The sequence below is a fragment of the Erithacus rubecula genome (genome assembly GCF_903797595.1).
Source record: "Erithacus rubecula genome assembly, chromosome: 3".
Classification (NCBI taxonomy): Eukaryota; Metazoa; Chordata; class Aves; order Passeriformes; family Muscicapidae; genus Erithacus; species Erithacus rubecula.
This window is the reverse complement of record NC_136689.1, coordinates 62,467,498-62,484,829: the sequence shown is the minus strand read 5'-3', so window position 1 is coordinate 62,484,829 and position 17,332 is coordinate 62,467,498. Positions and strand designations below refer to the sequence as shown.

General features: G+C 40.1%; 1 protein-coding gene across 6 annotated transcripts in view; it reads left to right on the top strand.

Annotated features, from left to right (window-relative positions):
• Positions 1–17,332, top strand: part of PHACTR1 (phosphatase and actin regulator 1) — a 294,356-nt gene that overhangs the window by 215,640 nt on the left and 61,384 nt on the right. For 5 of the 6 annotated variants that reach the window (XM_079299943.1, XM_079299944.1, XM_079299945.1 and 2 more), the window contains 2 exons: positions 9,050–9,130; positions 15,206–15,385. In XM_079299943.1, coding sequence (XP_079156069.1) covers positions 9,050–9,130; positions 15,206–15,385 — 261 coding nt within the window. Of the gene's footprint in view, positions 1–9,049; positions 9,131–15,205; positions 15,386–16,389; positions 16,597–17,332 lie in introns of all 6 variants that reach the window. The other variant, XM_079299948.1, reaches the window with a different exon arrangement.

The window sequence follows — 17,332 nt, the reverse complement described above, 5'->3', positions numbered from 1 at the left end:
CTCCTATTGAAATAATGGAATAATTCATATTACAAGCAGGATGATGCATGCCAAATTCTCATGAAGATGTTCTGCATTCACATTACTGCAACTGAAATCACAGTCTGGTCTTTTTTCAGTCTGTTGATTCCAGAGGACTGCCGTGTAAAATGCAAAGTTTCTCTCCATCTGGGACTGTTATCTTTTCACCCCAAAGAAGCAATAGAAAGTCAGACCAAGACTCTGAATGTGTAAAACATGTTGAAATTGCATGGTGGGCTTTTACTGTAGCTTGAACTGTTATCAGCTACCAAGCCAGAAAGCAGACTGCACTATTTTGGGAGATAAGACACTGGCATTAAAGACACTTTGGAGTTTTTTCAGCATTATGTACCAGCCAGCTAGTACCATTGCACAAGCTGGAAATATCATCCAAATGTAATTGCTGGATGGTGTGACAGCTGCAATTCAAGAATCTTCTTATTTTGGAGGAAGTGTTTGTTGCTTTGTGATTCAGTCGTTCCTATAATCAAGCATTAAATGAATGATTTCCTGTTTGGCTCCTAACAGAGGTCTGTGTTGAAGGGTTGATGCCAGTTCATTTCAATAACAAATGCATTTTTAATTTGTGTGTGCTTAGTCAAGATTTTCTGGGTGTACAACAGTATTGATGGTTTCTGTGAAATATATGAAATATTCATAACATCTCTCTCAAAACGGTGCTAAGCCAACTTCAGATTTGAGTAGGTATTTCTTAGTCACAAGCTGTGCTTTGTATCATTTATTTTTAGAATCTGTACATGTGGACACAGATAAACAAGTCTCCATCTATTTTGTGTGTCAGTTTGGGAGGCTATGGTGTGCTAATTATTCCAGTGTAAGTGAAAAACTGTAATTTACTTCAACACTGTTTGAGTAATGTGCAAATATATTTAAAATTATCTCAAATCCCATTCTGGTGAAGTAGGAGCATCCAGCTGAGCAGGTCTTTTTCAGTGCAGCAAAAATAGGATGTTGTTAGGGAGTAAAACACTGGATTTACACATCTGTCTGGCAGTGGCTACCAGGGAATATATGTTTGTAAAGTTACAGCTGTAAGGTGAACTCAAGCTGTAAAAATATACACAGCAGTCGGCTGTTGCTATAGAGAGTTGTCCTGCTTGTCTTACTAAGAACAGGTGTCTTTTCTGTCAGCAAGGTGATCCTCCCAGCTAATGGCCAGTAGCTTGGTTGCATCTTCAGGTGGTCTGTCCAAGCATTCTCTCTGCCTTTTTATCATCAGCCTGCCACTCTTTTGGCTTTATCTCTAAATTTTTTCCCCTTTTACCCAGGAAAGCTGACTCCTTCACCTTTGAAAGTTACTCTGGAAAATCCAGTTTCCTGACATCTGCTAGACTTCTTTATGTAAACTGTGCTCTGTATTTTGCCATCTGGAAGTGTTGTCTGATGAGGAGCAGGTCCAAAAGCAGCAGCTTGCCCGGGTAGTTATATGCCATGTGTAAACTCTGTCATGGAGAGAACTCTCCAGAGAGCCACAGGAGCCACTATCTTACTGAAGTGATGCCCACCATGGATTTTGCTTTGAGGAAGGTCCCTTGAACTATTATGCTGCAGAATACTGCAGTATTGCAAATAGACATTTCTCCTGTTACAGATGGCTCTGCAGCTCCCTACTGCAGTATCATCATTCTGAGAATCATCTTCTCAGAGTAAAGGGAGCACCTTGCAGATATCTCACCCAGCTCTTCACCCAGCTGCTTTTAGCTTAGTTTTTGTCTGGTGTACATATAGAAATCTGAGACTGCGAGGTACCTAAAGAAAGTAAAGCCACTTGTAAAAAGCAGCCATTCCTTGGGATGTGCAACTGCTTCTGATGTTGCCACATACTTTTTTTTCAGATGGCATCACTCATCTATCCACTTGCAAAGGTTTGACGTGTAGAACCCATATTTTTAATTTTTCCTTGACACTACAACTTCTGCATGTTGTTGCATGGAAGCCTGTAGGGGAAAACATCATTTGTGAAAATGCAAATGGATCTCCTACCACAAGGATTGCAGCAGCTGCCTTTTGCTGGTGCTTAGGACTTAACCTTATTGTGGTGGTATCACTATGGCCAATTTAGCTTTAACATAGCTATAGCTACATAGGGTACTTACTGGTAGCAGTATGGACATAAGCAAGGGCTATTCTAGGCTGACATCTTGCTTGGATGAAAGCCTAATAATAATTCAGTACCATGCCCTCACTACTGTTTTTGATGCCTAAATTAAGAGGTCTCTGAGTGCCAAGTTATGACTTTCCACTCTGCACTCACACTGTATTTGCAGAGCAGGTGTATATTAAGATATGCTATGTTACCTTGTTGTAAATTTCTTTAATTAAGATACAGAATCTCCTTTTTTGTTAAGCTGTGGAAAGCAATACCTGATGGTGGCTCAGCTTTCCAGTCCTTGACCTAGTATTACCTAGGAACTCATGAAAGCACTCTGCAGCAATTCAGAGGGTAGAACAGAAGAAATGTATTTTCTTCATTTTTTCAATATTCTAGTCTGCTTTCTGAATTTATCCCTAACTTCTCAAGTGTGACTAAAAAAGCAATTATGCATAAAAAGTGTAAAAATGCGAGTCTTTCCAAAATCCTTTTGATAGATTATCTCAGTTCACCAATGCAGTGGAGTTCTGTTGTGCTGTATATTAGATGGGCAGCCGAGGGTGGTACATTTTTCTTCAGATGTCTACAATCCTGTTTTCTTTTCAAATTCACTTTCTTGGGGTTTTGTTTTGTTGGGTTTTTTTTTAACACACAACTTTTGTTATGTTTGTCAAGATTTCTTGTATTATCTCCTGTTTTCATGCATTCATCTTCTACCAGGCTAGCTCAGCTTGACCTGTGAAATCCATTATGTTGGCTTTCTTTGGATCTGACTTGAAGTGTAGTTCTTTCCCTAGGAAGACACCTTCTTTGATTGATTTTTTTAGTCCTTCTCTATGAAAATAACACAGTCCATCTGTTCTTGGATTAGATTTCTGATTTCTTTGGTTCAGAAAGAATTAAGAACTATTGCGGTAGAGTTATTCAGACATAATTTCTCTGCCTTTCCTTGTGTTTTCTGAATTTCTGGTTGTATGCTGTATTTCTGAGTTATGTTACTGTATTGTGAGCTCACTTAGTGTGGTTTGCAGTATTTTGATTAGATTCTGCATTTCTGTATTTGCAGATTTAACTTTGCATCCACTTTCCTCCCAAGTCTGTTCTCTGGCACTTTAGATGTAGTAATGGTCAGTACAAGTCCAGGGTTTTCTTAAGGCTGCTTTCACTTCTTCCCCAGTTTTACTTTCTGTCTCAATCAGTAAGGTAGAGGTGATTGAATTTTTATCTATAGTTACCAGATGTGCCAACTATTACACCTCCTAAATTCTTCTGGTGAGTAACCAGGAATTTTAGATTTGATCCTGCTCTCTCAAAGGAATGTGTGTCCTTTTACTGTGTTATTTCAAAGGCTTGTCTGTCACAAATGAAGTTTATCATGCTCCCAGTCCAGTGCTTCTAACTGGAAAGGAACCATTGTCTTGATCTGGTCTGAATTTGAGTGGAAGCAAGATGCCCTGACATCATCTTCTCTATGCCTTTACAGTCATAATCTAAAATAAATCCAGTTGTATATGCAAAACTGGAAATGAAATAAGATAAAATTATTCACTTAGGGGAGGGGGGATAATTTTACTTTTGCCTCTTTTTCCTGTTATTTTGTTTGCATTGATTACACTACCAAATTTTAATTCTGGAAGGGTCATATCCTAGCCGAGTGTTGGCCCTGGTCACAGAACAGGTGCTGTTAATGCTTTGCTGCTGTTGTAGCAGGTGACAAGCCAAGTTGCTTCAGCTTGACTGTACCTCACTTTTCCTCCTCTATAATGATGATCCTGGTTTACTTAAGGAGTGTTTTGAGTTGCTCTTCAGTGTGGCATCAATGCTGTGGGGTTTTTCTTTGTTATTAGTTTGTCTCATAGCACATGTCACAGAAGTTTTCCAAGTGATTCACACACTGAAGGGGGTTTATTTGCTCATCTGATTTGGAGAGGTACTCCTATACACTTTTCAAAATCAAGCTTAGCCTTTTATGCCAGCCTATTTTTCTCCTTCTAATGTTCACTTATTTTATTTCATAGAATGGCAGTGCTAGACTATAATCACAATAAGGAATGTCACACAGACTAAAAGAGATTCCTAATCTTTTCTAGGTAGTAATCTGTCTGAATTAGATTATGTTGTTGGTGCTGAAAAACCTAGGCTGATATTAGAGATGCTCAAAACTCTTGTAAGGAACTTTAAATCTCAAAGATTCAGAAACCTGTTGGAATATTTTTACTTTCCTCAGGTTTCAAGAGACCTATGCATGCTTGAAGCCAAGCAAAAATCATATTTAGCAATGAACAGAGCAATACAGTTATTTCAACCAAGATATATTTTGGCATTGATCATACCTCAGGCTCACAGCAGCAGTGCTGAGTGTCATGCCACAGCTATTAAAACAATCCCAAAATAAATGGAGCTCTCTGCAAGCTGACACATCTGCATTTTCCTCAGTGATATCTAATACTTTCATCTATAGCAGCATTTATTTTCTTAAAACTGCCCTCTTCAGTCAATTTTGATTTCAGGAGTATAGTCAGCCCTATTTTTGTACATCTTTATCTCAGCTACTCACCCATAGCTTCCTTTACACTCAGTGAAGCCTAACAGGCACTTTCAAGGTGCAGTTCAATCTTGTTTAGATTCTTACATTAGTCTGAGGTTAATCAGTGTTAAGGCCAAGACAATATATAAGGAGGCCAAGTCAAAGGGAGAAGTCCACACTGTAGAAATTTGTATCAGCTGAATCCCACTCCATTTGATTGCCAAGAAAGTCTACATAGCTGGAAAATTTTCAAGATGATGTAGCATTTTTAAATACATAATCCATCACATTTGAAAATCTCTTCTTCCTTATAAATCTAAAGAAAACATTGATGGTTGTTTATCTAAACATTGTGCAAAGCGTGTTTCTAATTATTCAGATCTAAATTATTAGCAAAGCAGATTCCTATTGAAAGTATAATTGATGCACCAGAAAACTTCTGCTCTCAGCTTCATCCTGTAGCAACCTTTGCTTTCTAAAATCATAATGAAAATTATAATGGCCTTTGAATGGAAGAATTCATGCAAAGCATCCTCCAGTGCTTTTTAAAAGAAAAGCCAAGGACAACCTCAGAAAAACCAAGGTTAAGATCTAACTGGCCAGCACAGACTGGGATTTAGTTTCAGTTGTCAGATGAAAAAAGCAGGACTTGTTTATTTAGTCCGCCCCTTGGTTAAGCAGCACTATGACAATTGCTGCAAAGAAAGACACTTTATTATTACCTTGTATAATAATATTTATCATTAATTTATGACTGCCTGATATAGATGCAGGTTGGAACAGTTCATCTGAGATGCTGCAGTGTTGGAGGGAAGGGTGGGAGGAGGGAAGGGCTGTGTGTGTGAGAGCATAAATGGCTCTTTGGCTGGTTAATGGAGCAGCAGAAGCGCTTGGCACACGGGCAGCAGCGAGCTTCACCTTCTCAGCTGGGGGAGCAGCCACAGCCACTGCCATCACACAGCACTGTGGCCTGTTAAAGGAATAAAGACAAAGCTTGTTTGATTTCCAGAGTGGAGGGGCAGGAGCTCCTCCTGACCCTGTCAAGGATTTACTGATCTTAATGGGTCTGCCACAGAGAAAAACTCTGCTTGAGCAGCAGAGGGGTGCTGCTCCTGAGGGACGAGTTCAAAAATACCAGCTCAGAAACATTAATAAAAACATTTCCCACTGTTTCTTCATCAAAGCATGAAAGGAACAGCTTAGTGCAGAGCACACTGGCAGAATCTGTACACTTCTACCATAAAATACACATAGGCTCATTTTTATAAACTAGTAACTGAGAGTTTCTTGTAGAGTGGATGAATTTGTCACAGTAACTAGTTTCTGGCATAAGTAGATCCCATAAAGAGGGCTTAATGCTTATTTCTAATCTCCTGGAAGGTTGTACAAATGAAAAAAAATGAGGTTAATCACCAAAGAAAATAATTAATGAAGTAGTACATCTTTTCTTAAATATTAATTATAATTGATTTTTTCCCATCACAGAATTTACATGGTTCTCGTGAATCAAGGATTAATTCAAAGGTTTATATTTATCCTCAGCTGTGAATGGATTCCTTCTCAGTGAAGAGTGAATGAATTTGTTTTGTACCAGCTTTCTGCTTGAAAAGAAAATCCTTCATAAAAGAACTGGCAATCTTAGCCAGAGAAATCCAGACCAAGTAAAGCATTTCATTCTTCAGGGTGTTAGATCCTAATGAGTTCTGCATCCAAATGCTTCTATTTTTCCCCATCTGATCAGCAGTAGCATAGCAGGTTATGCACTTAAATGCATAACACTTGTTTGGGAGGAAGATTTGTACAAAGAAAGGCAGCGTGTTCCATAGCTTTAATATAACATCTGTTATCATTCAGTGCTGCTCTTAGCCCAGCATGCCCTTCCTCTAAATATCTTATTAATTAAACTGGCTTAGTAGGAAAATAATTAATACTATAAGTCTTGTGCCTACTTAGAAAGGATTTAGGAACTGAAAAATTGGTTTTGTCTGAGCTTCAGCTGGAGGGTTGTGGGTTTTTTCATTCTTGAACACAAGCAGATTACAATAGGACGTATCTGAGAAATCTGACCATATATATATTCAGTCTTCCAAATCTATGTATTCTAACTTTGAAATTCTGTGACTACAAAAATAGTCCACTACTTTGAGAAGTCTTGGTTACTACTGGAGGGTCTTCCTCTGCAACTGGTGTTGAAGAGATGCTCCTGCACTTCTTCTTAATGTCCTGATAGCCCTTTTTAGCACCTGATTCCCCAAAAGCCTTAACTCCAGTCTGCTAAAATTACTATGGTTCTTACCAGTACTATGACCTCACAGCCATGAAGTTGGTCATAATGCTGCCACCTTCCATAACCTTCATGGAGGGTGAGACAGGACAACCAGTGAGTTTGTGTGCAACATGTGGATCTTAGCACAGAAATAGAATTTGCCTGTGTCTTTGTTCTGCCTTTGACTTTGTTCTGTGGGCAGTGCTGCTGTCTATATGCAGAAACCACTGCTTTGCTGCTGATTCACCCAGATTGGTTCCCCACTGAAGAGCAAATTCAATTTGCTGCTTATTCTAACAGGAAATTACATTTTTTGAGACCTATTAGAAAAGGTGCTGGTTGCCACCAAATTGCTCCTTAAACCCAGTCAGAGTTTTTATAATTTCTTTGGTGATAGAAGGCTCAGGAATTAGCTGCAGGTTGTTCTGGCTTTTCCTGGAAGGTCTGAGAGCAGCTATTCTTAAGGAGGAAGAGGAAAAAGTTTTAAATGCTGTACCAGAACAAGACCCTTTCAGCACAGGGAAAAGGCAGCTTGGGGAGCAGTCTGCAGTGTGACTCCAGAGTTTTATTGTTGGGTGTTTCTTTTCCGAAGTGTGTTAGAAATTTAGAAATCAGTGTTTCATTGCAAGTCAGTTGAGATGCCTGAAGCGCTTCTTCAAACAGGTTTAAGGCACTCTGGGAAATGCTATGGCTGCTACATTGACAGCCTCAAAATCAAACTGCACCACGTGGCTGGTTAATGGGTATGGGGTCTTGTGCTTCAGCAAGGGTACCTGCCTTTAATTCTGATCCACGCTGAAGTTCAGAGAGTGTGTCTCTCCCTGGGGAGAGCAAGGTTTTTAACTAGCTTCTGACTGAACACATTGGTCATCTTTGTCTTGAACAATACATGTTCAAAAACTGATTTTAAAAATAGGGAAGCCTGTATTTGTCCCATGGAGAAGAGTGAAACAGAGCTGGCCTTGTTCATACTGAGCCCTAAGTATCTGGCAGCACATGAGTTGCAATGAGCACAGTGTGCCATATAAGCATAGCTAATTCATCAGATATGTGTGCCCCTGTGGGAGTAGTCAACATACAGCAGTACCAAGAGAAGCACTCTCCTGTTTCCAGGGGAGGAGAGAGGATTTCCAAGCCTCTTTTGCTTTAAATCTGCCTTGGGCAGGCTGAGGATGCTAAGTCCCAGTTCATTTGTGTGTGCGTGCATCAGTGCTGGGTCTGATAGAGGAGCATATGGCAGGAGCCATTTGCCCTTGACTGTGCCTCTTTTTTGGCAGGCACAGCCTTGTTTCTCACAGAGCAGGTTCAGTCACAGCCACTCCTTCCCATCACTCCTTGAGCCTCTGGCTCGCTGGCTTTCACCTCTGCCTGCGTGCATGTCCTTTGTGGTGTTTTGGGTAATTGGACATTGTTTTAATTACTACTGCATAAAGAAATGTGTATTTCCTATCTGTCGTTCTGTGCCTCAGTGACCACGGCCTCCAAGCAGCCAATACAGAACTCAGCTGTTCAGATCTGGTGTGAATTGCAGTGGCTCTCTTGGAGTTTCCCTCCTTTACATCTCTTTAGGGGAAAACACCACTCCAGGGAAGAGAAGGCTCTATTAAACAGCTCGATTTTTGCCCTGTCCCAAACACCTTGATCTGCCCCCACTGGAACAAGTGGCAAAGAAGCCTTGGCTTTCATTCTCTTCCACAGCCTGGACACAGTCCATGGCCATGTTCTGTGGCCACATCTTTCCTTGGTTTGAGCCTTTGTGTTGCCTTCTTTCTTACCTTTCCCTCTCTAGTTTCTGCATTAATTTCCTTTTTCTCCTTTTGCTGTCTCTTAATCTTCCACAGAAATCAAAAATGTTTAGCTTATATGTCAAAATCAAGCAATGGGTGTGCAGGCATGCCCTCCAATCAGCCAGTCTAGTGCCATTTCTGTCAATAACAGCCACACTACAGTAGCAGGCAGATTCTCTGGACTGCCAGTAGCCTTTATTTGTAGATGCAAAACTGCCACTGACTTGAAGAGGAGAAAGAGCATTTTTTTAAATGCATTTAAAAGGCATAAAGCCTTTTAAAACAATAATTTCCCTTCTTTTGTATCTATATTGACCCTTATCTTTTGCTTACAGCTTTGGAAAGAAAAATGTCAATGAGGCAAAGCAGAGAGGAGCTTATAAAACGAGGAGTGCTGAAAGAAATTTTTGATAAAGGTAAGTGTTCTTCTTTGCACAATAGTAAATTGACATCCCATATAATTTGTGGCTATATATAATTTCGTTTTGTGACGTTATATAATTGTTACACTAGGAACTGGGAATAGAGAGTTCTGAATTACAAGACTGCAAAATAAGATCTCTAAACACTTGACTTCGCCGTGGTCTGGCCTTCTCTGTTGGATATGTGTGATAGCTACTTAGCAAATAAAAATGAAAACTAATCAGAAATGTAAAGCAATAGAAACAAAAATCACAACAATAGACTGTAGTCACTGGCTGCAAAAGAGCAAAGCATCCAGTCTGTGGAGAAGTGTAGTGGGTTCGTGCCTCTGTGTGTTGCCATTGTCTGGTTGAGTCACTTTGGGATTAACTGTTGTGGAAAAGGGAAATATTTAAAGGTTTTGGATCCTGATGAGCACAAAACAATGTACTTCCCCTTGAAACAGCTCAGAAGAGATAATAATTCCTTGTTCAGTATAATTAATTTGTTGAGTTTGTAATGTCTTGTTTATGCAAAATGCCATTGTTTTACAAGCATCATTGCTTTACAAATATCATTGTCTTACACTGGTAACACAATACATAGTTGATGTCTGTTACATATATGTCAGTCTTTGAGTGCATCTTTTATTTATTCTGCTGCTTCCCTTGTCAATAACTAAGGCAATTGATTAAAGATAATAAAGTTGCTTCTTAATCACAGTAGAACTTATGCATATGCTTTAAAGCCTCACTAATTTAAAGTCTAAAAGTTTTTGACAATAGCAATACAAAATCTGGTAGAAATCAACAGAAGTTAGAAATTTTCACAGATATTAGAAATATAGCCTGCTTCATAAATTCAGGAGCACTTAAATCTGCTACCTACTTTTTACTTTAGCTTATTAGAAATTTTAAAATTATGTAACCCAGGCTCCTAATTTTTTAAGTTTAAAACAAACATCAGCAAAAAATGTGCTTATCATTAAATTTTACAGTTTCTACCAGTTATGTCTTGTATGCAGGTCACTATGACCTGCTGGCTTAGAAATCATCCTAGATGCAACTTCAGAGTAGAAACAACTCCAGACAGTAGGTTTGCCCTTCTCACTGCTTTGTGTTGTCCACATTTTGTAGTGTGACTCAGATCCACAGCCAGTGAGGCGTGATCCAGGCTGTCACACCAAGGGATCAGTGCCTCAGCCAGCTCAAAAGGCAGCCTTCAGTCACACTTCAGTCCCAGCTGTCACCTCCTTCATCCCTGCCTCACATCCCACATGTAGCCATCCTCTGAACCATCCCTACATAAACCTAAAGGCCTCCCCAGGAAAAATCTTTTCTGTGAAGTCTGACTCTGCCTTCCATGTTGAAACCTGTGGAGATTCCCCTTGTATTGCTGCAAAGCACTACAGTTTTTTTCTATTGATCAAATAATGATGTAGTTTGTAAACTTCTGTGTCATCTTGTGAAACAGATTTTAAGTTGTCTGGACATATTTGAAAGAAAGAAATTAATTCCTCCTTATAATAATGTTTCACCTTTACAAAGCTGATGTGAAAAAAAAAAGAGGTAGGGCAGAGAATAAAGTGGCAATACACAAGAATAGCAGCAGTATTCAAAGAGCTATGATGATACAAGGATATGAGCAAGGCAAGATGTGGAGAGCAAGAGCATTACTTCCATCAGTGTGTAATAATATCAGAGTAATTCTAGAAATAGATATATTTCATTGAGAATCTGAAGTGGAAGTAACATTGTCTTTGTAATTCCTGTTAGGTAACCTCTAATCCTTCAAGAAAACAAGAGACTTTTAACATTTCTTAGCAGAACAGTTTGTTTGATTGTGGTAGCACCTTCCAGGAGGCATCTTGCGGAGAGTAGGTGTAAATCTCTTTGTCTCCCTCTCCTAAGAGGTGGGCAAAGAAGGCCTGTGAGTAATTTTGGCTTTTTCTTTCTTTAAAAACCCATACCAATCAAAGCAAACAGTGCAGGCAGACTGACCCAAGAACAAGAATTTTTGATTTGTGCTTGGTGTTGGTTTTGTCATATCTTCTATGTTGAAGAAAAGCATAATTAGTTGGTTTGTTCGCCTGCTGTTTAAAGTGTTGCTCTGACCTATTTGCTTCAGGATTTGCTGGCTTTTCAGAGGACTTTGTGTCACCCAGCAGGTGAAAATGTGCAGTAAGTCACAGTAGTCACACGTAGGACAGTCACTGCAGTCCAGCCGCTGTATTTGGAAAACAAGAAATGCTGTTAGCATTTCAGTGAACCCCACAGTTAAATTAGTCACTTGAAGCTGTCCCTGACTGTACTGCAGAGAGCTCTTTCCTTGCTGAGGGCAAAACTCATGACAGAATCAGTCTCTGTTATCTTCCATTTACAGGGCTCTGTGACTTGAGTATTCTGAAAATGTAGGCAAAGGTTATAATTTTTTCAAATACTCTGTACTTTTGGAAAATAGTAAGTTGAAGAAGTATCTGATGAAGCTCCTGCTGTCCTAATAGTTAGTGGGCAGATAGTGCTGGGAGGTTAAAAATACCTCTTCCATCTGCATCACAGAACATACCTCAACATTTAGAAGAAGATTTAGAACAATATTTTTGTTATGCCATTGCTTCTGCACATAGGTACAGACCTTGATTTTCACATGAAGGTGTAGTTGCCCCAAAAACATCTGTCACTAGAATTGCCTGCTGTTTCATGCTGCTGGCCAAAGAACTAAATCTACTGGTAGTATTTTGATACTCCTTCTTCTTTCTGAATGTAGATGAGATTGCCTGTGTGAGAAATTCCTGAATAAGAATGTGTACCAATTACTTACTCCAAAGGCAATGATGCAATGGTTTTTCAAGGAAACATGGCCAGTTTTCGTCTTTTATATTCTTGTATTTTAATATGCTCTATTTAATTAAAATGATGGATTTAGACTTACATTTCACGTGACCTAAGTCCTGACAGAATTTGGACATGTTGCACTTATGCACTAAAGCAGATTTTGTGACAGTATGTGAGGACAAACTTGAAGAAGTGGCTTTGGTAATGCAGCAAGGAAGGCATGGCAGTCACTGGAGAGCCAATTGTGCTGCAGTGAAATTGGAAGGTTTTTAACTCCTCCAGAAGTAGCCTGTCTCAAACCCCATGGAATCCCACAAAATCAGGGGTCTGCTTAGGGACTGAGGTTATGGAGGATCCCAGCTACTGTTCTAAGGTAGCCACCAAGGCTAGGAAGCAGTTCCAGGGGCAGTTCTTGACCACATGCAAGAGCACTTAATTTTCCATTCCCCAACTGGGGGTCATGGCTGAGAATGACAATGAATTTTACTCTGCCCTTCCTAGTCTTTGCCATCAAGAATTTCTTGCTTGGACATTGTACATGAGAGCAGACAAGTACTGAAAGGAGACAACCCAATCCAAAAATTAACCCAGGATTTCAAATTGTCCATTTTGACTTCCATAGTCTTCATGTGCTCTTTTGCTGCAGAGGTCAAGCTACTCCCTCATGGACCCATCCAGCTTCATGCTCAGTTGATCTTGTTAAAGCTCATGGACTTAGGGGAAGTCATTCTCCACTAAGTAGCACCAGACTCTGTGAAAACAGCAAAGGATTTAGCAAGTCTGAAAATATAAAATTACATATGTTATCAATGTATAAAATTAACTTTAAACTCATAGCCAGTTCCTGAAAACAGATCAGTTCATCCATGTATATGTAATAATTGCATTACCAGGATTCTTTTCATTTGCATGTCAGCCAACTGGAATAGCTTTGCAAATAATAAGTAATTTGCCTTTTATATCTGGTTGTCAAGCATATCTCTCATGCAGGATTAAGTCACACTAAGATACTCTTTCCTGTACAGATTATTTTTCCACATCTTTGATCTGTTTGCTGTACTCGAGCAACTCCCCGTGAAGCTCTTCTTCAAACAATACCTGATTTTGGGTGTATATTTCAGTCATGATTCTGTGCCATGTCTGAAGATTTCATTCAAATCCATGCACAGACTTTAGACTCTAAATCAAGAATAAAGATATTCAGATGCAAGATTTAAAAAGGTTACACTGCCAGTACAGAAAGCTGCCATGCTTTGGTATTATGACAAAAGGTGAAAGCCAAAATTCTATCTTACATTTTACTTTTTTTGCAGTCATAAATCTTCATTCAAATGAAGAAATGAAACCTGTTTTTTTTAAATCTTGCTAGTATAACTTGAGAAGCACATAGTACACTTAAGACAGTAGGATTTCAAGATGCCCAGCATATTACAATGGACATCTCACTTCATGAAGAATGTGTAGTCATCCCTCCAAGAAGCAAATGTTATTGGGTTTCTCATGCATACTTTTCTCATAATTACAGTCAAATATAGTCTGAATTAATGCACTGAATTAATGATTATATTGCTGGACACAGACACTGCCTTTCCTTCAAGAAGCAGATGCTCTACATAAGTTATGCTCTTTCATGAAACCAGGTAACTGAGAGAACATCAGTCCTTATCCCAAACACGTGTAAATGTGTATCTTTAAAAAAGGGACACAGAGCCAGCACAGAATACACAGCATTTCTTACCCAAACAACTAAGTCAAAAAATATTTAGCTTAAATATTGTCTGAATTGGTTTTTTGATTTTTGCTGCCTAGGGAAGCAAACAGCTTTGTTTAGAATGGCCACAGCAGCTAGAAAGGAGGCTGTGCTGCAAGCACTTGGCTGAAGCCTTTAGCTTTAATTTGTGTTGCCACCTTTTAGCCAGTTCAGTTGATCTCTCAAAGCCATGGGTCAGATCTCAGTCTAGTATAATGTGACTGCATTACCATAATAGCTCTCTGGGTCTCCAAAAAGCCTCCAAAAAACCAGGAAAGTCAAGACCTTGGAATTTATAATAATTCCAAAATAAACAGGAGACCATATTCGCTCACTGTAGAGAAGCTTTAAATGGCAGAAACATAATTCTGGATAGTTACCAGCTAATGTATTTTCAGACTTGTTAATTGCTGTATACTAGCACCAGTATTTCAGTATTGTTTTCTAAAGTGGTTTGTACATCTTGGCCCTATGAGGGGAAAATGTGCACTCATTTGATTGATGTACATCTCTACTCAGTACATTGAGCAGTAATATGGCTAACCAGTGGTGCCCAAAAATCTAAAACCATATTCTGAAATCTTGAGTTTCATTTTCAAAAGTAATTTAAATGCTTAGTAAAATCAAGTTCCGCTGGTTTCTAGTTTCACAGGTTACATTTCAGTTATATTTTCAGGATTCCATTTGTAACCATAGGGGCTGAACACTTTGCTTTATAAAACTCTAATTGTGATGTCCATGTAGTCTTTGCCTCCAGGTACCAGAGTGCTGTGCTTGACAAGTTTGGAGATAAAAATCATGCAGGCTGACACTATAGAGAATAACCTGAATCCTTTCTTCTGCTCTTTATTGTTTCTAATGTGAAGTGGTATTTGATAGGAAAGAAAATGCCAGCTGCTGTCACAGAAATTTTGCTCAGATAGAGGAGATATTATTAGAAACTATAAAAACAGGCTTTCTAAATGGAATGTGATATATCACAGTATCAAGACCTTACATCAGGCAACTATAAAAAATATTCTCTTCCTTACATAAAACATGGTTATTTGTATGTAAAATAGGGACATACCCCTGTGATTTTGCTTGTGTCCTTTATTGCATAAAAGTTGGTGTACAGAAAGATAATAATTCTTGTTATTAATATTAAAACATTACATACAGTATGTATTCATATTTTTTAGTTACAGTCTACTTTCATTCCTGACTTCCCCGATGTGCTACCACCATCGCTGATAGGCTCAGCCTTAGCCAGCAGTGGGTCTAACTTGGAACTGGTTCCATCAGACATGGGGAAACTTCTGGCAGCTTCCCACAAAAGTCATCCCTATAGCCCCCCTGCTATCAAAACCTTTCCATGTAAACCCACTGCATGTGTACATAGAAGATCTCAGTCTAGGTTCCTCATCTGAAAACAATCTAATGGAGATAGATTTAATTTAAAGTTCTGTCTGCATCTTATTTATGTCTCTTTTTTTGTCATTCTTCTTTCCTCCAACTGTGAACAGATGGGGAACTTTCCATACCAAATGAAGAAGGAGCTTTGGAGAATGGGCAGCCTCTGGGCTCTGGGCTGAGCGCCAGCCAGGTGTCCCTGCCAGCCCTAGCAGAACTGGAGTCAGTCCCAGCAGCTGTGGAACCCTGCTCATATGAGGTGCTCCCAACCACAGAGATCATGGATGGGACAGGTAACATCTCATTTACACTATGGTCTAGATACTCTAAGCTATTTGAAACAAGTTTTTGAGTTCTAACCTTTAGTGTTTAGCCCTGAGAAATCCTTGTCAAAATGAAGGTTTTCCGGTGTATAAAGGGTTGACAACATCGAGATTGTCACTGAATGTTCCATGAGAAATTTTGACTGACACGATGTGGATGTAACCTCTACTTCAATGCAAGTAACCTCTCTTGGAGTAAAGCAAAAACCCTGCACTTTGTGAACATGTGAAGTAGGTTTCCAGCTCTCTGTCTGCATCTCAGATGAATTCTAGAGCAGAGAGCTTACAGCACATTTGAACCTGGGGTACAACATCGTGCCCTCTACCTGCCACGTGGTGCTGTGCAATGTTCACAGCACACATCTGTCAGTGACTAACACAGTCAGCTGCTCTACCCTGGGTGAGGCTGGCTGCTCTTCTTCCCCAGCCTGTGCAGAGAGACAGCAATGCTCTACATCTAGCTAAGCTCCTCTTTCTGCTGAGAGTTGTGGACAAAGGTCAACTGAGGAAAAGCAAGCAGTAGAAGTTGTCATCCATGATCTTGCACAGCTATGCAGCCTTCTCAAAAGAGAGCAGGCCCCATGAGATGATTTTTACTTTTAACAGGTACGTTTACAGACCACCTGCTAACATATCTGGTCCTAGGCAAGCTGTGGTGACAGACCATCAGAGACATGGCATTATAAAACTTGATTTGTGTTCCAGATGTGGGAGTACATTCCAGCCTGACATTGGGGAGCTGGCTTCTGTCAGCAGTAATGGGAAATTTGGCCGTTGTGTGGATGTGTGTTACTCCTCTTTTGCTTTCTTTCTTTCCTTCTTTCCTCCTTTCTATGTTATACGATGTTTGAGTGAAATCTATGAGTCATTCCTAATCTGCATTGCTGTGCTGCTTTTCTTGTCTGATTTCGGCTCTATCTGCTGCTGCTTTGCTCGTAACGTTGTTGCGTCTATGATGTGGTTGTGTCCTCCAGTGTCTGAAGAGAGCCCCACATCCAATGAATCCGGCGTCCTCCTGTCCCAAGATCCTACAGCTAAGCCAGTCCTGCTACTTCCCCCCAAAAAATCTGCTGCTTTCCCTGGAGACCATGAGGACACCCCAGTGAAACAGTTGTCCCTCCTCAAACAGCCCCCTGCCCTGCCTCCTAAACCTATTGCCAGGATTGCCAGCCACTTAACTGGTAAGTAGGTACTCCTGGACCCTCAGCCCCGTTTCCCTTATAGGAAAAGCTGCCTTTGTAGCAAGGTTCTCAGTGTTCCTCCTCTTTCTGTAACGCTGTTTGCACTTGTTGTGTGTGCTGGTGATGTACGTGCTGTACTTAGGGCAGGGATCGTGAATCTGCAGACTGCACCTTCATCAAGATGGCTCCAGGGGCACTTCCCCTCTCAGCTGTAATTGCCTAAGACCCCTGTGGCATTTCCTAACCCTCCTCACTCTTATTCATCAAGACTTACCATCACCACTGAAATTGCAGGATGTGCTTTGATGGGAGAGGAAGTATCAGAAAAATACTAGGATATCTTTAAATGCCCTTAATGAGGAAATGCATGAGAGTTGAGGGGAAAGGGAGAGTTTTGATTTCTCCTTTTGCCATTTGTTGCATGTCCCCTTAACTGCCATATGGGCAGGTCCCCACCACTCACCCTGTACCTTTCCATACATTTGTCTTTTACTTGCCCCCCAATCTTTGCACAGGTAATTCTGTCCTATGACTTCTTGCCCTTTTGCCTCAGTACTTACATTGTCTGCCAGACTGTTCCCCCTTTCCACCTCTGCTCTGATTACTCCCCTCCCACTGGTGAGTCCAGCTCCAATTCCCAATGGCCAGGATTTTGATGTCCTGTGCTTTATGCTGCAGTTTAGCTCTCACTGCATGGAAGGTAGCAACAGTAAACACCATAGGCTCTGTTTTGTGT